At 39.1% G+C, this 23,079-nt stretch overlaps 1 protein-coding gene across 1 annotated transcript in view; it reads right to left on the bottom strand.

Moving 5' to 3' along the window:
* The window catches only part of LOC311514890 (uncharacterized protein), a 73,139-nt gene extending 50,833 nt beyond the window's left edge, over positions 1–22,306 (bottom strand). The window contains exons 1-3 of the mRNA XM_084617619.1: positions 22,066–22,306; positions 21,361–21,409; positions 11,129–11,311 (exon numbers count right to left, since the gene is read on the bottom strand). Coding sequence (XP_084473745.1) covers positions 11,129–11,311; positions 21,361–21,409; positions 22,066–22,145 — 312 coding nt within the window. The 5' untranslated portion in view covers positions 22,146–22,306. The remainder of the gene's footprint in view (positions 1–11,128; positions 11,312–21,360; positions 21,410–22,065) is intronic.
* Between the last annotated feature and the right edge of the window lie 773 nt (positions 22,307–23,079).

The following is a 23,079-nucleotide window of genomic DNA, read 5'->3' as shown; positions in this document are numbered from 1 at the left end:
GTCAAAACTGTATGTACGCTTTTGGACTTTTTAATTTTGTTGTGAATTTTTGTTTTCACTGAGCAGCCCCAAGATCTGAGAGTCTTTTGAATTGACTTGTCTCTGTGGTGTTTCTCCTAAAATAAATTAATAATCTTCTTTATTAAAAGAAGATGCTTCTTATACACGGTCTTCTGTGGTGAGCTCGGCCACAAATGGCTACGTACTGTGTTTTGAATATTAATATTATTTGGAGCACAATAGCATCCAAAATGTGCTTTGTGTTCTATAGCCACAGACGAAAAAACAGTACCCCAAATGCTTACAGCCTTAAAAGACAGCATATCCACTAAATGACCAGGGTGAAGAGAGGTACCCCTCATGTTAATTTGATTGGGAGGAGAGGTTTGTTTTGTATTATATATTAACAATTCCTAATTGACCCTCAGGCTAGACATTACTAGAGTCTACTAACTTTTTTTTAAGTGTTGTATTCATTTTTGTAGGTATAGCTGCAGAAATGGGTTTTATAATGAAATGCCCATTTCTCTGTCTAGTGATTAAAATGCTTTTGACATAGGTGGCTGTATCAGAACAGGCTGAATGATGTGATCTATTTCCTTTCTGTTTCCTGTGGAAACCCAGATACATGTACATTTTGAAAACTTGTAGATAGAAAATGGTTTTATTGTTGGATGTGATTTCCAATGCTATTTCAAAAGGTAAGAGGCATTTGTTGTCAAGCAGGGGATAATCTTGTAGGCTGATGATGGTGAAGCAAACTTTACCCAGGCAGGATTATCCCTAGAGGGAAACAGTCTACAGGTATCAATGACTTTCTGCCATGGCCACTAGGCATGTCAGACATTTTTGTTAGCAGGAACTGCTGATTGATGTAGTATGCATGTTGAAATCATGACTTAAGCCTGCTCGTCAAAGCCTGGAGATCAGACTGTTTGTGAAGAAGTTCTTTAGTCTTAATAAGACCTTGATTTTCTTTGTGAGAAAGGAATCTTGTGATCTTGGTTGTAGTGATGTTGGAATCACCAATCTGGTGCCTTGTAGTAGGTGACTGTTCTTACGTAAATATTATAGGATGATTCTAGCGTTTGTCTATCTATTTTGAAGTATCTGGATAGTTTCATAGAGTTCATTCTAGCATCTGGTATGAGAGGTGAGGTTGATCTTGCTTGGGTGAAAGTTGAAGATTGGGCAGGAGAATTATGCTAATTGCTGTATGTATGGCTTATATCCCTGTGTTATCAGCGTGGTAATTCCAAGGTTGGTACCTATAGCAGACAGTAGAGAGACGTGTAGTCTGTCAGGCTGGTTTTACCCTTATAGTGGATTATGTCCCCATTTGAGGCATGCAGGTAGCTTAGGTATTGTGTTAAATGTATGTTCAACAGGTTTGTGATCTGTGTTGATGGTGAATAGTGCTCATTGTAGGGACAGCTCCAGACAATGAAAGAGCTTCTTTCTTTCTTTAAGTGGAAATATCTGTTCTGTGGATATTGGTGCTCAACTGGTGTAGAAACTATGTGATAGTGCCTGACACTGAAACTTTCGGTGTGAGGAATGTACAAAGACTAACAGGGCTTGACGCAACAGTCACTTTTGACTGTTTAGTTGGGTAAGAATAGGACTATAGAATGTCACTTGTCAACTGATCATGATGCTAGTTGAAAGTATTTTCATATTTATCTTCCCATGTCTGTGGGACAGAACTCTGAGGGAGTTCATGCACTGACTGAGGCAGAATTCTGTAATCAGGAATGGAGTGTGAACAATTGAGCATTCCCAGGAGACTGAATTTTACTGGCATGCTGTGGCACTGACAAGCTTTTAATGGTTGCTATCTTGTTAGGAACTTGTGCTATTCCAGCTGCAGAAAAGACACAGCCAGAAACGCTAATGGAGATTTATGTAACTCACATTAAATTTGGTTCTGAGTGAGATTCATCTCCTAGTGTCTATCAAAAACTGCTTTAAATGCTTTGTTGTGGGGCTCATGTTATGTCCAATGATGCCATTCTGACATATGGAAGTCTTTGACGTTATGGTTGCCTTGTGGAAATGATTGGATTGCATTGTGGAATATCTCAGCTGCAGAACAGACGCTGAAACTGAGATTTGTGGGTCACTGAAGATCAATGAATGCGGAGAACCTTCTGAAATATTGATTCTGGTGCAAGCTCAGCTAGTAAATGATAACACTGAGGTCAAGCTTAGAGGAGGCTGTGGTTGCACTGTGGTCACTGTCAGCATCTGTGGGTGAGATATATCACTCTTAGAGGACTGAGGTGCTTGGGAGACACATGTCTATGTAAATTCTGACTTTCTCTGGGATCTTGAGTTTGGCAATTGATACTGTTTGAGAACCCCATGGCATGAGTCCTTCTAGTTTTTCAATGAGCCCCACTTAAAGATATTCAAGCTCTTGTTTCAGAGAGTAATGAGTTGAAGATGGCCACCAAGTTATGGAATAGAGTGACAGAAAGACCGAGGTGGTGTCAACTCTAACAAAGAACCCATCTTAGAGGGGGATGGCTTTGGAGGAAAGATAATGAATTCAGTTTTGGACATGCTGAGCTAGAAATGAAGGTAAGAGAAAGGTGAAAGAATAAGAGAAGGCCAAGACTAAATGGGCGGGGAAAAGTGAGATAAAGAACAAAAGTAGGAAATGTGATATTCTTTATAAAAAAGACAAAACCTTTGTAATTAAAGATAGATTTTATAAAAAAATGTAAATACTTTTAGAATATTACTTTTGCATATAAATAATTGCTGTAGTTACCACAGGGATGCTATATGACAGAAACATAGGAACTGTGATACGGTATTAGACCAGTGGTCCTTCTAGTCCAGTATGCTAACAGTGGCCATGAATGAAGTCATCATGGATAGGAGAGGAAGTGTTAAGATATGGTCCACAGTATGAAAAACTTTGAAAACCCTTAACCTAGCACATTAAGAACTCTTCTAAAATAAATAAATGTGGTTTCAATAATTTAGTAGATTGAGACATTCCTGGTGTAACCCCCTTGAAATCTACGGAAATAGGGGGAGATTCAACTCCATATGTCCATAATCTTTATTTTTTTTGTTTTTGATGTTTTGTAAAACAAAACCTTCACAATTATCCAAGTGGAAGCAGTTGGGAGAGATGGATCTACAGGGAAATCCAACCTGATAAGAGACATTAGGGTATACACAATTGCATCTCTCTCACAGTTACAGAGGTTTTATTTCCATTCAGATTATGTTCAGCTTGTTTCTATAGACTGTTATGGACAGAATGTAAATCAACATTTGAAGTAACTCTGCCACTCTCCATAAAATCTAAGTACATTCCATGAAACTAGATTTTAATGCTAATAGATAGTTTGTAGCTAACTCCTTGAACACTTCACTGAAGATCTGCACGGAAGTGACTGAGTCTGATAAAAGACTAAATGGTCCCTTCTCTGTCAAGAGAGTTTGGGAGACTGTGAATATATTCCTAATAAAATTTTGAGTTTCTCCACTGGGCATTAGATGGCAGTATTAATTAAGACATTCAGGACTGTATTAGCTTATGGCTATTTTGTAAAGGAAAACATAACTCAAGCATACAGGGTGAAACATTTATCTGCTGCATTTTCTATTTCTAAAGGAGAATGTATATTTAATATTTGTTGCAAAAGTATGGGAATGCCAGTCTGTATGATTTCATAAACTGGTGTCTCTTCATGTCAGGCAAGGGAGGAAGAGGGTGTTGCGGGCACACAGAGTCTCTGTGATGTGGGGGAAGGCAAGAGTCCCTGCCCTGTAGAACGGGGTGGAGGATGGGAGAGCTTATGGAGGAGAATGGAGGCAGTAACAGAGGGAGAGAAAGATTGGCCCCAGTGCAGGTTTTAATTGTAGGACCCCTCTCTGACATCTGGCCAGAGTGCTTGGAATCTTAGTTCTGAGCCTCCCCAACCCTTCCCAAGATGTCCCTGCATGTGGGGGCCCACCGAGGAGCAGGGACTCGGAGCTAAGATTCCAGATGCTGCAGCCAGGTATGAAAAGCTGAGGAACACCACTACCCACAACTAGGTAACTGGACTTTTGGTAAATTGGACTGGACACTGCCAGGTCCCCTTTTCGACTGGACTTTCCGGTCAAAAACCAGACACCTGGCAACCCTATGTGCACCCTTTGCCAGGCAATAGGGGGACACAAGGAGCTAGTGTGTGCAATGAACTCAGCCTATAGAAGCAAAGTGTGTGACTTTAGTTTTATGAGCTATTAAAATTATTTATTGATCTATTAATTAGTTGACTGATTCACTTTAAATTATGTGTTGTTTGTTTAAGCAACATTGTGAAGCTTTACTCTTTGATTTTTTTTGCTTCTGAGCATGTATCTCGATCTATAACTGTCAATAATCAAGTCACATGCCAGCTACAGTTAGTAATAGCTGAATGCCTACCTTTTTAAATTGGAGCAAATTGATTAATTTGTTTGGCTGAAATTGATGATAATGGGACTTGCGCAGTTAAATTACCCACAATTCTTTACAAATGTAGCAGCAAGAGCAAAATTTTACTGTCAGATCCACATGGTGGATCTTGAGCCAAATCTGACATTTTGCTTTCTATATAAGCGTGGCTCTTCAATTGACAGCAGTGGGAGTTTTGCAGGTGTAAAGAGAGCAGAATACTGGAATAGAGATCTGTAATGCAGATCTAAGGACAGAATTTTGTCTTACAATACACGTACAACTTAAACCCACAAAAGCAAGGTGATCCAGAATTACAGTTGATTAAATGTTGTCTCATTTCCTTTAAGTATTGCAACATAGATACTAGTAACATGGAACAGAGATCATTGTTTGGAGACTCTCTGAATTACTTGAATAGCACAGGTTAAAATATGGAGTTTTAGCAATTAGACACTCAGGACTATTTTATGGGGTTCATTAATGCTGCATATACCACACTTAGGTTAAAGACCATGAGCCTGTGGCTGAGGCTTTTATTTACAGCAGCATACAACATAACCTAGAATTTTATTGCAATGACCATCTTTAGTTTTCATTGTCACTAGAGTTTTTTTCTCCTTATTGAAAAAGTCCTATAACATTTAACTATTTTTTTCATTCTATAGAATTCTATAGGAAGGATATTTCCCTATTAAATGCAATAAGGTGGTTTCAAATTACTTGAAGGTTATCATTCTGTATCAAATTTCATGAGGGTTATTTTCCTGAACATATTGATCCAATAGTGGAAAATAATTCAAATAGGAAGAATGGAGAAAAAATTGTTTGTATGGTGGGGGTGGAGAAAGAAATGAAGAAAGTGAGGGAGGCAGGGGATCTGTAAATAGCTTTTCTATATTATTACATGTTTGTGTTTTAGTTTTCATAATTAACTAATGGTGTGATACAGGACTCTTAACTGCTTCAGTGTTCCCTGCTTTCCTGCTTTGGTCCTACCTCCTCCTTTCTTCCATTCTATCCACATATTTACCTGTCATTTTCCAATTTTTATTTCTATAGCTCAAATTCTGCAGTAGTTTTTTTTTAGAAAATTGTATGCCACGTGTAAGCCAAGTTCAAGCCTTAACAAAAACATTTTCTGGTGCTATATACTTTTGAAAAATATGTTTAAAACGGAAGCATCTCTGCCTTTAATTGTGACAGTGCAGGATTCCATCAATAAATGTAATATAATATAGATGTCTTTAATAATTATCAGATATGTACTCTACAATGACATGAACAACTCATGTTCCACACATCAGCTTCATGAAAACTTGTGCATGCTAATTTCAAACAAAGCATTAGATGGCACTGTTTACATGACTTTTGCATTATATTCACTGCAGGAAGCTTTATGGCATTGCATAATTCTATACATTCATTTATTTTAGATTTTATACACTACTGATTTTTTGATTTTTTTTTACAACACTAAAAGCAACTGCACACACACAAAGATGTCCCCTGCCTATAATGTTATCCATTGCAGGGCAGCTTCAGAGACACAGCTTGATTCCTTATTGTTATAGATCCTCTAGTAAACCTGCATTTAAGCAATAAGGCCAAGGCCAGGTAGACCATGAAATAGTGTTGATTAATGCACACCGCAACTGTGTAATGGGCAAAGGCACATTACCACACCATCTGAATTGTCTTAGTGAAAATAAAATATGCATTTCAAAAAATAAAAATGTGGTATTTTATTGATTAAATATAACATTTGATGTAACACAGAAAAATTCCTTAGGAATGATTTGTAAATTAATTATTTTACAATTTTAAACATTTAATTTGAAATATTAAACAACCTAATTTCCCTCCTTCTCTGGGGTTCTTTGATTCTATTTTCTTCTAGCTCATTAATATTGTCAATTAATTGTTTTTATGTCATATTAAAAATACAAGGTTCTATACTGGGTTGCTGGATAATGTATGCCTTTGGTTCAATGTTAGCTTGTCTATAAAATCCAAAGATGTTTTAGAGGTGGCTTCAGGAGTTCATGTGACTCTCCGCTTACTTTCTATGTAAATAGGGGATTTGTATAATGGGGAAGTGGTCAGATGGTAGGATAAACTGAAAGGAGAGTTAGAAGTTAAATGCAACTAGGGAAGACTATATTTTACATTCTACTCATTTGGGTTTTGTCTTTGGCTCAGACAGTGAGTTTCAAAGAAAGGGCCAGATCATCCCCTCCTGAGGCAAAAACTGGTGGCTCAGGAGAAGACAACCTATGTGAGGATCCCCTGGTGGAGATTCTCCTACACCACCCAATGAGGCAGGGTTTGCCCTCTCACAGACAAAGCTGTGGAGCTTACCCAAAGTGGATTTCCAGAAGGCTAGGGCTATCCACAGAGGGACCTGTATCCTGCACTACTGAAATGCTGTTTTAATTGATAGCAGTGATAAGGATGCTGTTGTGAAAGGTACAAAGCGGGGGGCCCATTAACTGTGACAATACTAAATTCTGATCCATGGAGGTATTGGATCAGAAATAGGAGGGTAAGCACGTTTAAGTCCTGTTAGAAATCTATTTACTAAGGGATGTGAAAAGATTGCAAATCCATCCACAGGCAGGTATAGTGCAGAAATGGCTGCTAACTAGACTTTCACTGAACTAATTGAAAGATCAGATGATTTCAAATGTAATAGGTAGTCCAATATCCATCTGCGCTCTGTGCAGTTCAGCCCAGACCAATTTTTTTTCCCCATTTCACCACATAACTGGCTCTGGTGGAGTCCTTTCAGCTGTTGATCAAAATGGCTTGGACATCCTGAGAACAGATTTTTCTGTATTATTCTGTCAGAGATCATCCAGGACCTGAGGAATAGAGATTGCAGGTTGGGATGCATTGCTTTGCCCTGGTTCTAAGACAAGAGATCCTTGACCAGAGGTAGAGCTTGGCCAAATTGAGAATTGATGCAGGTTTGAATGCCAGTTCTGCCTTGGGCGGCATATGCTACGAGGTTCATGGTTGTCTTTTTTCAGATTCCTGATTACCCTGAGAATTAGAGGAATTGGAGGGAGTGTATGCAGTACATGTCTTGACAAAGAAAGAAGAAAAACATCCAATATGGAGCCCAGGCTGCGACCTGCCATGGAGAAGAATTTCCTGCATTTGCTGTTCAGGTTTGTCACAAGAGTTCTATTATTAGTTATTCCTACTGCTGGAAAATCCCTTGTAGAATCTCCTTCATGATGGTATACAAAGTGTCTGCTGAGAGACTCTGCAATAAATATTTTTCACCCCAGCAGATGAAAAGCCTTTAGCAAAATATTGTTCCTTCTGCAGAAGTTCCACAAGGGAATTGCTTCTTGGCAAAGCTGAACTTCATACTTCTCTGCTTTTTTTCTGATGAAACGTAGCAATGGTGTTGTTGGTAAGAACTTGAAACCCTGGTTTCTGATGGTGGTAAATGTCTTGCAGGCTTGAAGCCCCAATGTATATGCAGGATTGCCTCCTGCTCTGTTGGTAACACCTGAGCTTGAATACATTCCAGATGAGCACCCTAGCCCTTGGTGGAAGAATCTCTTACAAGAGTCAAGGTTGGTTCTGGTGGCAAGAAAGGTGCCATTCTGAAGACATTCTGGGGATCCATCCACAATTCATGGACTGAAGCACTTATGCAGGTACACAAACGAGTCCAGAGAGTGTCTGCTTGGATGGTACATTGAGAGAAGCCAGGTCTTCAGACACCTCAAGTAAAGTCTGGAATGCTGAGTCACATACATGCATAAGGCCATATGCCCCAAGAGCTGGAGGCAAGAACACACAGTTGTCGTAGATCAGACCTGAGGTTTTTGAAAAGGATGGGTATGGACTGAAACCTATCTGTTGGGAGATAAGCCATTGCTGACATGGCCTGGAGATCTGCCCGTATGAATTTTATTTGTTGTGTTGGTAGTAATATTGATTTATCTGCATTTAACTTTAACCCCAGAGGAGAGAGCAGATCTCCGATGATGAAGATGCTCTTTGAGATGTGATCCTTTGATGTTCCTCAGACTAGCCAAATGTCCAGATAAGAAAATATTTGAAAGCTGGAATGACAAATGGCCGCTATTACTATCATACACTTAGTGAACACCTGCAGGCTGAAAAAAGACCAAAGGGGATCACTGTATGCTGGTAGTGAATGTTCCCCACTATGAGTCAGAGATACTTTCTGTGGCCAGGATGCATTGTCATGTGAAAGTAAGTGTCTTCCAAATTGAGGGACGCATACCAACCTCCATTCTCCAGGGAAATGATAATAGGTGCAAGGGTAATCATCTTGAATTTGATTTTCTTGAGGAAACTTTCCTGTTTTCTCAAATCCAAAATGGGCCGTATACCATTTTTGGGGGGAAGAATCAGTTAATGGGAATAAAAGCCTTGTGTTGGTAGGGAACTTCCTTTGTTGTGCCCAGTTTAAAAAAGACTGCACTTTCTGACGTAAAACAGCCTCAAGAGATGGGGTAGGTGGGTGGGGGAAAGGGAAGGAAGTGAACTGGATGATGTATCCCTCCTTGACAGTTCTGAGCACACACTTATATGATGTAATCTCCATTCATGCACCGTAAAAGAGAGAGAGAGGCATTTTCAAAAGAGGGTTTCAGATAGGAGATGTGTTCTGGTTGGTGTGCTGTCCTCTATGAAAACAGTACATGATTGTTTTGATGTAGTAGAAGTTTGGTGAGATGCGCCTGCAGTAGACAAATCTGACAGCTGATGTCTAGGACTCTTAGACCTATTTTTTAGAGACATCCTGGGATCTTTGGTAAAAGGAAGTCCTGTAGTGAGTTGGAGGTTTTAAACTGTTTCCTTTTTGTCATAGGGGTGTAAATTCCCAGACAGCAGAGAGTCACACAAGAGTCCTTCAATGTGCACATGGCCTAATCATTTTTTGTGTGTGAAAACAGTAAAAACAGTTCAAATGGAAGGTCTTTGGTTGTATTTTGAAGCTCTTCAGGTATGTTTCAGGCCTGCATCCAAGAAAAGTTATCTAATTGAAATGGCCATAGTAATGGAATGTGAAGCAATGTCTTACACATCAATGGCCACTTAAAGAGATATGTGGGCTATGAGGTGTCCTTTGGAGACTATTGCCATAAACTGGTCTTTGTATTCTTCAGGCAATTTGTCCACAAATTTTGCAATTGCTGACCAATTAATTAACACATTTGGAAAGCAATACCTCATAATTTGATATCATCATTTGATCACTATGGTATAGCCCTTCCTTCCGTGTAGGTTCAGTCTCTTGTGTTTTTTTAATCTTTTCGGGGTAGCCTTAGGATCAGACTGCCTTCGGCATTTGTTAGCTGCCATAACTACCATCGGAGTGGGTGAAAAAAATCAAGTTCTCCAGCAGGAATTTGACTATCTCCTGTGCACAGATTTGGCAGTGGGTAGTATAGAAACTAGGATCTGTGAAAGGATTTTACTTGGATCTAAAGGCACCTCATTAATGGGAAGGGAAACCCTTCTAGAGGTTGGAGCCAACAGAATGTCTAAAAGTTTGTGCAGATTGGGCTTCACAGCCTCTGCCTGCATACCCACTTTCATCATAAGATCTTGAAAGACCTGAAAGTCTTAATGAGGAGATAAAGAAGAGTGTGGTGTAAGGGCATCATTAGGGAATGATGAAGATAGGTAGTGGGGGGAGATATGTTGGTTCCTCCCTGAATTCCTCTTTTTCAGTTGGTTCCAAAGTTGGGGAAGGTCATTGAACTGGAAGGGGTTCTTTCCTGACAGGAACAGAGGCTAGAGATGTTGATGTTCTCTAGACAGCATTGCAGATTGGAATCTGGAATCTGGGAGCAGCCCAGGGCGCCCAGTATGGCCAGGGTGGACATTACATTCTCTGTACTGCCTGTGGTGGTACACACCAAACGAACATCCTTATAGGAGTAGTGTTCTTGCTCTGTACCACAAGTGTGAGTTTGTCCCTAAAGTGTGACCTATAGGAGACCTGAAAGCTCTCACAGGAGAAATAGGTCTGTCATGCTCTGAATCTGAAGAGGAGGAGATGGAGCTCTCTTCAGGAATGGAGGAGCTGCTTCAATGGGTGTCAGTGAAGACCTCAACACTGATGATGCATGCTGTTGCATTGGTAGTACCAATGTCAAATCTGGCTCTATTGGCCCTGAAGGAGGCAGCTGTGGAGGGCAAAAAGCTGACTGGTGTCCAGCTTGTGCTGATGGTACAGATATTACAGGGCATGCCAATAAAATAGGTGGAGGCAACAGAACAGAGGGAGGTAGTCAGTCTCAATGGTGCTGTTGCAGATGTAGCTGTTTCTCTTGGTACTGGATGGTGCGGTAATTGAGAATCAAGCATAATAGGTCTTTTGCTGCAAAGAATGTCTGTGGCATGAACTATACCAGTATGGGAGGTAAGTGCTTCTCAGATAGTGCAAGTGGTACAGGGCTTAGCAGTGCCGGGGTAGCATTTGCTAGAGAAGATGAAGGCACTGGTCTTCACAGCCCCTCTGGAGCTGGAGTTGATGGTGCCAACATGTACACTACTAGTATATGTCGGTGTCTATAACCAGACTTCAACAAGGTACCAGAGGACTTTTTAGATGATTTGTCCCTTTTTTGGGATGAAGTATGAGAACTAAATAGTTTGCTAGTCTCAGAGATGAAGATATCTTACCCTGCTTTGAGGAGGCTGCAAGAAAAGAAGAGGAGCATATCTTTTCTCCTGGCTTTGATTTTGAGCTGGAGCAGCTGGAGGTGTACTCCTTGTCAAAGAACTCTCCATCCTTTTATGGTCAGGGTCAGGCGCTGAAGAGGGACACATTACCTTTAAGACAGGAGTCCCTCTGCTTTTTTGTCCCTGTTGGGAAAGAGGTACACATAAGACATTTGTCCTTACAGTATCCCACACCCAAACAGATTAGACAGATGCTGGCTTGCTCCATCTATTTCCAACAGCTGGGACAGCTCCTAGTGGTTGTGCATCTGGAGTGCACGATAGACCAGTCCAGAGGTCTGCCTTATCTTCAGTCTGTGGCAGCCCTCAAATATGGGAGGCATAAAGCCAAATTTCTGCCACCATTTGATCCCTGCATTGAGCTCAGCTCACATATAAGATTAATTGTATTCTTTATGTTTTCTAAAACAGACTTTCAAAAGCAAGAAGATATTAGACAGTTTTAGTAAAGTGTTTGCTGTATATTCCCATTTTAGTTCATGTTTCCTGATCTATATAACAGTAATAATGCTGTTTCATTTAATTATATTTAGCAACATAAGAACTGCCCTACTGGATCCAGTAACTTGTCCCAGACCACAGCCAGTATCAGATACATCAAAGAAAGGTGTAAGAAAAATGGCAGTAGGCAGTTCTGAGGTAATCTGCCCACAGGGAAGTTTCTTCCTAACTCCAGACAGTTAGAGGTTGCTTATGCCCTGAAGAATGAACATTTCTATCCATTCTTAAAACTCTTATTTTTAATGTTTGCTATTGTAATTGGATATTCTTGTTATCCATGTAAAGGTCTGATCCTTTTAAAAACACCGTTAAACTCTTGCACCTTAACTATCTTGTGGCAATGAGTTCCACAGGCTAACACTTCTTATTTGGAAAAGGTATTTATAAGTAAATACTGAGTATGCAACCTTTCAGTTTCATTGGATGCCCCATTCTTGTATTAGGAAACTGACTAGAAGTTCCTGATCTACCTTCTCTATACCTTTCATTGTTTTGCATACTTTTATCTTGTCCATTTTCTCTGTAAGGTAACCAGTCCCAATTTATTAAATCTATCTTCTTATGAGTCTTTCTATTTCCACAATCAATCTTGTTACCCTTTTTCAAACACCTCTGTTTCTGTTATTTTATTTTTGAGATGAGATGACTAGAACTGAAAACAGTATTACAGGTGAGAGCAAACAATTGATTTATGTAATGACAAATATTTTACATATTATTCTCTATCCCATTCCTTATACGTCTAATTTCTTGTTTAATTTTTTGACCACTGCTGCATATTGAACAGCAATCTTTATTGAGCTGTAAACAATGATGCCCAAGTATTTTTCCTGAATTGATACAGAGCTTATCCTCTCTAGAAGTGATTCTAGGGGACATGATACTCTAAAGAGAATCTGTGTATTACAGATGGCTCTGTCTGTCTCCACTTGTGAGGCAGACAGGAGAGAACAGCTTGAAATATAGACCCTGGTGTAAAGTGAAACCACTGGTCTTTCAAAGACAAGCCAGGAATATTATACCACAGAATACCAATTTTGAATGGTTCCTAGAGTTTTAGTAGCCTTATATGGGTTGAGCAGACACATTACTGAAGCACCCTCTTTACTTATATTCAACACTTCTTCCCTCTTAAGATAGTTTATCCTATGTTGTATTGTTGCAGACTTCCTGCTTCATTGCTACCTGTAGTGATGCTTGAAGTTTGGAAACAATTGGACATCATGGGGAAACAATTTCAAGATCCTTGTGTTTGGAACAGTGGAAAGAGGCAGAAATATCAAGAGCATAGGGTCAAGGAGGAGTAAGCTGAAATTGACAAAGCTAGTTGTTATTGTTGCTTTGGATTGCTATGGCACCTTTTGTCTGAGGCTCTGCAGGTATTTTACAAATGTTAAGTCTAGCATCACTCTAGTGAGTTAGGAAAGTTTTACCACTAGAGCTGCTAATTTTTTTTTTTCAAAAGTACAGAAAAGTGTCTTTTCAACTAAATGAAATTTTTGCAGAAAATTTTCATTTTGGTCAAAGTATTGTAGTTTTTCAATGAAAAAAAAACAAATGGAAATATTTTCTGTAAAATCTTTGATTTTTTGTGAGAATGTTCAGGTTCTGATTTTCAAAATACAATTATTTTACCAAAAATACTTTTCAAAAATGGAAAATTTTCCAGTTTCTCCATAAAAATGCACATTTATGGGAAATTTTAGATTTAAAACAAACAAACAAACCGTTAAATATTTCCAGCAAAACAATTGGTAGTTTTCACCCAGATCTAATTATCACCCATTTTTAAGTGACTGCTTCACGCTAGTTCACTCTGGGATGTGACCTACCTTAAAGATGGTGGGTTAGAGCTGGTATAATAGATTGTCACCTCATGAGTATTTGATGTCAGTTGTTGTATGGTAACTGAAATCTAAACTCAAGTAAATAATGGAGGAGAATATGTTCAAGAACTATAAACCATATAGATGCTTTTTGTGTCATTAAGTTAAGCCAGTGCTTCATTTAACATATACTTGTTATTTTTAGATCTATTTTATTTTAAGCATATTATAAATACCTTCTGAAAGTACTGAATTTGCCGCCCCGATACAAATTTTGGAGGATTTATTTACGCATTTTAATCCCTTCATTGTCCGTCTTCTAGTATTCCATAGAGATAAATCAAATCAAGCTGCGACCCCTTCTTGCTATACCCTTTATATACAAACAACATTCATCTGGGTAACAAAGCAAGATCAATTTATTCACACCATTGACAAATTCCAGGCCCAAACCTGTGGGCTTTACTCAGGTCAAACGTCTGTTGATTCAATATGAGTTTTGACTAATTAAGATGTTCAGAACCAGGCCTAATAACACAGGAACTAAAGAAACAGGAATCAAATGATGAAGAGTAAATGCCATCTGATCTCCATCGCCACAGAAAAACTCAACTTCCTGCAGATTCTCCAACAATTTCCATTTCAAAGTTTGACACTTGGAACAAAGTCGTTAACCTCTCTAGCAAATTCTTGATTGGAAGACTTCCTGAACTAGGCCTTTGGCAGGATGAAAGCTCCTAAATTAGGTTGCACAAGGACATGGAATTCACATATCCCCAATGTCACCATTATCTTTGAGAGTGACCCTGCTTTCATTAAAGTCACTGGAAAGACTCCCCCATCAACTTCAGTGAGAGTTGGATCAGACCCTTATAGCCTAGTTGAATCTGATTGAATCTACCTGTTGGTATGAGTCAGTTGTAATCCCTCTTAATTTTCATACAGGGTTCAAACAACTAGTAACATGACAACTCAGAGGAACCTTGCCTCCCTAAACAGAGTTCCACAGACTACCACTCTCTTACAAACAGCTAAATGAAAAATCAGAATAAGTGAGCAAGGTACCATGCCATGCCATTATCTTCAGTACAGACAAGTCACTAATAGAAATAATTATTGCCAAGTAATCTGAGGTCTAATTGTGATTTGGCTTCTGGACCAAATAACTTTTTTGGACTATATAACTGCTGATTGCAGGGTTTCTCAAACCTTCCTCTAAAGCAGCTGGTGCTCACCATTGCTGGAGACAGGACACTGCCCTGGTCTGAGCCAGTATGTTAGTTCTCATTTTCCTATGTTAGTCAAGTCCATTTGATAAGAAGAAGCTCTTATATGGTTTGGAAAAGATAATGTACAAAGATGACTTTCAAGTAACAAATCTCTTTTTGATATCTGATGAATTTTAAAAGTCTTAAGGGAAAATGTTGTACTGGTGCAATATTCAGTGAAAGAAGTCTTCAGTCTCCTTGTCACCCAATGAAACTATTGTTGCTTCTGAATTTTCAAGTGGCTGAACAATCTAAATCTCTCTTTTAACTCCAGTTTGTAGTCTTAACTCCAGTAGGGAATAAAACACGTTATCCAATGTTAAAAAAGGATAGAAGAGAAAAATGCATCAGAACAGGTGAAGGTGATGATCTTTGGTGATGTTCACCTGCATTATCTCAGTTACCCTTTGTGGATGACTTCTTCTACCCTTTGCGATGTATTATGTTCAGTGCTGCAACTTTTTACAGTAGTTTCATGAGTTGGAGGTGACACTCCAGCTGTGGTTGTTTCTTTGTTAAGACAAACATGATTGACATATTACAGAATACTTTAGCTTAGCCTATTTAGTTCCAGTACTGTACATACACAGTTCCTGTTCATATGTTTTGAATCGAGTTATTAGATAACAGAAGCAAATCAAAGTTATGACTAACCTATTTAGATTATAAACTCTTTGGAGGAAGGGACCATCTTTTTGTTCTGTGTTTGTACAGACCCTAGCACAATGGGATCCTTACCATGACTAGGCACCATGGTAATACAAAAAATTAATAATAATATAGTCAGATATACTTCTAACACACAATTCACAGGACTATATCAAATCTTCTTTGATCCAGTTACCTGCCAATTCCTTAATGCTGAATTGCTTCAAAACACTCCAGGTCAAATCCTCATTTACATCTATGCAGTCCCTTGACATCAACAGGGCTGCAGAAGAGTAACAGAAAGCAGAATATACCCCAGTGTTTGCTCCATCCAAGCAAAATAGGTGTCTGATTTTCAGAGGTGTTGAGCATGTGCATCTGGAGTTTTTGGTGCTCAATATGCCTTAAAACCAGGCTCTAAGTCATTCGTGTTATGAACGTATGCCTGTGCTGTCTTTTGGAGTCACTCCTGTGTCACTTGAGGCCAACTCTGAAGCAGTGTGGTCAATTTTTTTGCATTTCTCTCAGATGTACCTGTTAGACATAAAGAAACCATTGACCAGCTGGAAAGGATCCTAACAAACTCCTGCCATTTTGCCTTTGAAGTAATAGGTTCTATGAGCCCCGTGTTTAGTGAGGCAGTGTAGTAACAATTACCCAAGCACCTGTCCTTTATCCCATTTATTACTCGACTATTAAGTGCTGCAGAGCTTTTTAACCCCACTATATGGAGGTTCCTCTCCAGCAAGATGTAACTTATTTAATTGAATTTTTTAGTGTAATAGGTTTACATTTTTTTAATACTGCACCACTGCTTGTTGTTTTCAATGGTGGTATGCAAAGGAATAAAAGTGAGTACATAAAAAACCTAAATACATTCTTAAAAGATTAAAATCTTTTGTTGTTCAGTGAATATATGTACTCTGTATCTGGTTAGACAAATACCATGCATACCAAGTCCAACCTCCCTTTCTATCAGCCATAAAGTCTGACAGGAAAGAAAGGTACAAGGAAGTGTCTCAAAATAAACAATCCATGTAGCATTTCAAGTGTAATTGAAAAACTAACAATGAAGTTGTGAGCTTGTGTCCCTCCAAATCCTGGAAATAAAAGAAAAATATTTCTTTGCATATTAATTTTAATCAAATAGCATCTGTAGATAAAGGTGTATTCAGGAATCTAGGAGAACAGTTACAAAAATAATTCAGTCTCAGTCCTGAAATTTCCCTTGTGGTCAAAGCGTACAGAGTCTGCCTACATGGAGTTTGCTGCATGATCAAGGCCTTCGTGAATCTTAAAAAAAAAAAAAAAAAAAAAAAAAAAACTGAGCAGGAGGATGTATCTAGAAATACAACACCAAGGCAAACATTTTACCAGCAGATCGAAATACTGCTTTTTAAAATGCTAGTCCCTATTTAGATTTACAGACAAATAAGAAGTTTGTGCATTTGTGACAAATGCCACATACTCAACACCAAATGGGAAGATAAAGTCACCAATGCAGAGTTTCTTCAAAAGGCAAATTTACCAAGTGTGACAGCCCTGCTCAAGTAAAGATGACTGCGCTGGTTGGGCCATCTAAGTAGGCTGGAAAACAGATGCAGAGGCAGGAGCAGAAAGAACTGAGGCTGTGAGGAAAGTGGCCCAGGGAATAGAGACAGTGAGCAGGAAGGAAGAGGCAGCAGGAAGCTGCAGTTTGCAGGGTCCCTGGGCCGGGCCCAGAATAGTGGGCGGGCATGGCCTCCCCCGACTAGCTGCTGAAGGAGCGGCCCGGCTGTGGACTGCCAACGCACTGTGAGTAGTGGCTGGACTCTTATTGGAGGAGCCCCCCAGAAGGGGGGAGGGGGCAACCAGATGGTGACACAGCTGGAGGGCTGTGCCACAAAGCAGACGCTGAGAGAAAGGAGCTGTAATGGGTCTGCAAATGGTGGTGAGGATGGGAGAGCCAGCACCACCCAAAGGTGCATCCACTAGGACTGAGCTAATTTCCAAAACACCCAGCAGGAGGTGCAAGTGTGGTGGGTGACCCCGTGACACAGTCCCTCACTTGTTCATCCTTCAGGTGATAGGTTTCCTTATCTTCATTCCTCTCTGGGTGGAACCCTGTGTTTCTACCACTCTTAGAGTCCTAAGGGAACGGGTACTCCCCTTTTTCCAACTGTGTTAACATGACAGGCCCAATTGCAACTGGTCCCTACAGGACACTCATAAGCAGATGCCTGTGACAGCGACTGATTAAAGGTGATGGAGAACAGTTCCTTCCAAACAGATATATTAGGCAATTTAGGTTAAAGTGGTAATGAAATGATAGATTTTGGGATTCTAAAGAAAGGAAGGAGAGCAGCAGAATAAGGACATTGGGCTTAGAAAAAGCAGACTAACAAATGCAGAGAACTGGAGGTAAGGTTCTATGGGGAAAAAATCTAAGGGATAAAGGAGTTCAGGAGAGCTGGCAGATTCTCAAAGAGAGAATGTTAAAGACACAACAGCAAACTATCCCAGTGTGACGGAATGATAGAGTGAATAGTAAGAGGCCTTAGGAGGTCTTAAATGACCTGAAAATCGGAATGGAATCCTACAAAAAGTGGAAACATGGACAAATTGCTAAGGAGGAGTACAAAACAATAGCACAAGCATGCAGGGATAACATCAGAAAGGCAAAGGTACAAAAATGGTTACACCTAGTAAGGGACATAAAGGACAATAAGAAGAGGTTTTATAAATATATAAGGAGCAAAATAAAGATGAAAGGAAGTATAGACCCATTACTTAGCAGGGAAGGAGAGCCAATAACAGTTAACAACAAAAGGCTGAGGTATTTAATGCTTACTTTGCTTCAGTCTTCACCAAAATGGTAACCAGGTACTTAACCCAATTAATATTAAAAGAAGGGGGAAGGAACACAACCCAGAGTAGGAAAATATCAGGTTAAAGAATTTTTAGATAAGTGAGATGTATTTAGCTTGGCAGGGCCTGATGAAATTCATCTTAGGGTACTTAAGAAACTATCTGAAGCAACCTTGGAACAGCTAGTGATTAACTTTGAGAATTCATGGAGGATGGGTGAGTCCCACAGGACTACAGAACGGCAAATGGTATCTATTGTTAAAAAAGGGAATAAAGAGGACCCAGAGAGTTACAGGCCAGTCAGCCTAACAGTAATACCCAGAAAGACACTGGGTATTTTTATTCTTGAGAAAAGAAGACTGAGGGGGACCTGATAACACTCTACAAATATCTTAAGGGCTGTTATAAAGAGGATAGTGATCAATTATTTTCCATGTCCACTGAAGGTAGGATAAGAAGTAATGGGATTAATCTTCAGCAAGTGATATATTAGAAAAACTTTTTAACAATAAGGATAGTTCAGTTCTGGAATAGGCTTCCAAGGGAGGCTGTGGAATCCCCATCACTGGGTTTTTTTAAGAACAAGTCAGACAAGTATATTATCTTTTCCACGGAGCCCCTCTTGGGTGTCCCAGAGACAGCTGCATGCCGGGGAAGTCCATGTAAGTGCAGCTCCAAAGAAACCATAATGCTCAGGAGTTGGGGTGAGATAAGGCCATTGGGGACTAGCTAGAGCTGGTGTAGAGGTAAAAGGCCCTGAGAGCCTTGTGGATTTCTGGGCATTTATCTAGCTTTGGGGTGGCCCATGTGTCTTTTCTGCAAGGAGTGGTGCAAAATCTGGTTCCACCAGATGGTCTGGGAGGATCCCCAGGAGGAGACTTCAGAGGAGATTTCTAGCCCCTTCCCCATGGATTTTACCTTGTGGGGGTATGAACGGGGCAGATCTTATTAAATGAAGATCTGCATACTTATTTGGGGAAAGAAATAGGTCAATAAATCTCCAGATTGTAATGGTGTTGGGGCACCAACAATACATAAATTCAGAATACTTGTTCATTTTCTGTCTTTTCATATTGTAATAGCTCTTCACTTTCTTTAACTATTGCATTTTCAGTTCCTTCAATTTGTGTGTGTTTATGACTGAGATTCTTGAGTTCACCCCATATGGCATTTGCTGCCTCTTAATTCTTGATATGTTCTGACAAATTCTATGATGACCACCTCCAAACTAAAGGGGAATTCATCCAATACTGATGGAGAATGAATGTTGCCATTTTTCTCATTCCCATGAATTTTTTTGTATTTAAAAAAGAAAAAATCTTTAGGAGAGACCAGTTTAACTTTAATCTCGTCCAGTGAATTAACATGAATAAAACCTCATGGTAGTGAATTCCCATGGAATGTGCTGCCTAAGAAAACAAACACTAAAAGGAATTGAGAGCACAGGATTAAAGAAAACATTCAATTTGTTTCCTGAAACAGTTCATGGGCCGAATTCTGATATAATGGAGAAGTTCCATTAAATCAATAGTCTGGATTCAGGCCCTTCTCGTTGAAAATAGAATCTCTCCCTTCTCCGTTTGTTTCAATGCTGCATCTACTTGAAAGGTTACATTGAAACTAAATTTAAGATCAGGCTCCATAACTCAGAAACACACACCAAATCCCTGTGCCTTATATGTGATGGTTTATGGTGAAATCCTGAGATTCATTCTTAATGCTTCTTGATGAATATGAAATAAGAATAATCCAATACTCAGTTAAAAATAAATTAGCCAAAGTTATCTGAAGTATTGAGATCTAAACAGATTAGTGAGTTTGAACTTCAACTAAATGATTTTACTTAAAAAAAGTTTGACATTCTCTAAAGTTCATTTCTTACTAGTCACAGTTTAAACAAAAAACAAACAAATGAAATTAAACAATAGATTCCAAAAGAGCATGACTGTAATCAAGCATAATTTCACCTTTTTGAGATAAACTAGAAAAATCAAGAAATAGTACTTATTTTGTTTTTACACATAGATAAATTCAGAGTCAGCATTCAAAAAGAGTAAATGATGGAAATAGCAGGGTATGACCAAAAGCTGTTGTACTATGGCTTCTGCACAGTAGCCTATAGGAACTGATCTGATTGTCTCCGTTCAGTTTTAGGGTCCATGTCCCCACCACAAAATCAAACAGGACAAATTATGTACTGGTTTCTTCAGGTCAGGTGAGACTGTGAGGGTGATTGCATTGCCATTGCTTCATCTGTGCACGTTTTTTTGGATGAATCCTAATCCAGCAAGAAACTAAGCATTTCCTGCTATGTACTTCGTATTCTCAACTCCCACTGAAGTTAACAGGAATTGTGGGTGCTCAGGATGGGGCCCAAAGAGAGAACTTCAGTCTCCAGGTGCGTCAAGCAGTTTGTGTGGAAAGCAATAAATATGCTTTCAAAAGCATTACTGACATTTACAACATTGTAATGAGAAGCATGAGGACCCCAAAATGTTAACTTAACATACTATTCAGCTTTCTTTTGACTTTTACATTTATTAGTTTTACTTTTGAAATATTTGTTTCTTTTTAATGTATCATAACGACATAGAACTATTCTCCCCACCAGATAAGAGCTGACAGAGGCCCCTGCTTCTGGGCTGTGTCGAAGGAGCAGTCTGAACAACTCAGGGAAAGAGCATGGACAAAGGTCTCTTCATTTCACCCTCCCCTCATGACCTCAGGGTCAGTTCCCAGCATAATTTAGAGCAGCTAATCTAATTTGTGCCAGGGGATGGGGAGAAGGTGGAGTAACAGTAAAACTAAGTCAGTAAACTGTAAAATTCATTCCCTTTTGAAACCCATGGAATGAAAGCTATGTAAAATTTTTTGAAATTCCTTCTAAAATTACTGCTGCTATGCACATTGATAAATCCAAAGTATCTGAAGAATGCTGCACACTTGCAACTCTCATTGAAGAAAATGAAGATGAAATCTGGCCCCCACTAACTTCAATAAAGCAAGGATATTACTCTGAGAGTTTCGGGCACTTATCTATTGAGAATCAGACCTCAAAATTGCAGTATATGCTTTATCTTACCATGCAGAATTCCCCATTTGTGATTTTGCTCTTGTTTAGCGGCATTGGTCTGGAGATGAAAAGTACAGAGGTTAATGATTACTTGGAGTAAGCACAGAGCCGCACATGTCAGCAATTTACAGCGGCTAGTCAAAATGCAAAGAACTGCAAAGGTTGTAAACAAATACCCCCTCCCCCCACCCACACACTTTATGGTTGTTATATGATATAATTTGTAATTATGTGAAATAAATATAAAAGAACAATATTAACAGAGCAGGCTGTACTCCAAATGTGGCATTATTGTCTCAACAAACCTGGAAATATGTTTTAAATAATGAGCAATCCCTTGCTTAATAACTAAGCACTGACCTTTTATTTGTATGATGGATGAGTTTATAAATGCAGCCTAGCGGGAGAGACATGAAACTGACAATCTCTGTGGAATTTGCAGTGGACAGAACTCCAGTAAACAGGATTATAAATATATGAAAGTAACTGAAAAGCTGAGCTCTGCAGAAGCCCACACTACATTACCTGCCATGTCATTCACCTTTTTAAAGCCTCTAGCATTTTTTTCCATACACAGTTAACCCAGGTAATCATAGATTTGGGGGTGGAGGGGTGTCATAGTTAAAATTGTATTTTATTGCATCCATCCTATTTCAATTGCTGTTAAATGATTACATGCTTTGTCTAGATAAAGTATACAGTGAAACAACCAACCTGTGAAATGTACCACTTTCCAGAAACTTCATTTTCTGTATGGAAATTACAATTTTGTTAGCCAAATTTCCCATATACATTGGGCTATTAAAAACCCAACCAGGCAAGTGCAAGCCTGATTTTCCACTGCCCTGAACATTGTTCAAAAAATGCCTAGCTCTTATCTAGCACGCTTCATTCTTAGATCTCAAAGTGCTGTACAAAGGAGGTCAGTCTCATTGTCTCCATTTTCATTCACAACAATGCGGAGGAAGTGCAAAGTGTTCTACCATTCTGACTTGGTTGTATATTAGAACCACGTTACACAAGTGTAAATGATTACACAGCATGCAGTGGAGAATCTGCCCCAGAAGGTGCTGGTTGCAACGATTGACAGTTGCATAACTCTTTACCCTTGCAATACTGAGACAAAAACCCTTTCCGGGTATGAAATGGAAATTGAATGAACACTTATATAACAGGGGTTGCCATATGTCAACGTTAGTTACAGGTGAGTACCACAGCTCACAGATGCAGGTGGATTTCCGTAACTACAGCCTTCTTTTTTTTCATTACAATGAAAAGGATTTGTTGAAAAAGAAGCAGCAAGCATTTTCTCATTTGTCCTAAGCTACAATTTTAGTACCTGTGGAATGCTTTTGAACTGACATTTTTCTGGTACTCCTGACCAACAGATGGATATGAAATAAATACTACATGTGAAATTAATTCAGTAATTTTATTCTGTTGCTGCTGTAGTCTTATAATTGTAGTATATATGCCACCGGGCTAAAGAATGTAGTTTGAAAATTACTGGGCTCTTTAATACTCTCTGTCATTAGCAACATCTTAGTAAATGCTGATTTGTTATATCAATGTGTTAGTAAATAACAGTGTTAAATGCTTACATAAAGGGAATGGAAAATGAAAAGAAAAGTAAATTCCTCTTCAGAGACTGTTCTTCAGTCTGTTTCTTTTTATATTAAAAAAACTAGGACCGTTGTGACCCTGGTCACCTTTACAGAAGAAGTATAT

Source organism: Lepidochelys olivacea (genome assembly GCF_965140295.1).
Source record: "Lepidochelys olivacea isolate rLepOli2 genome assembly, chromosome: 1".
NCBI classification, from domain to species: domain Eukaryota; kingdom Metazoa; phylum Chordata; order Testudines; family Cheloniidae; genus Lepidochelys; species Lepidochelys olivacea.
This window is presented reverse-complemented; position numbering and strand designations above follow the sequence as displayed.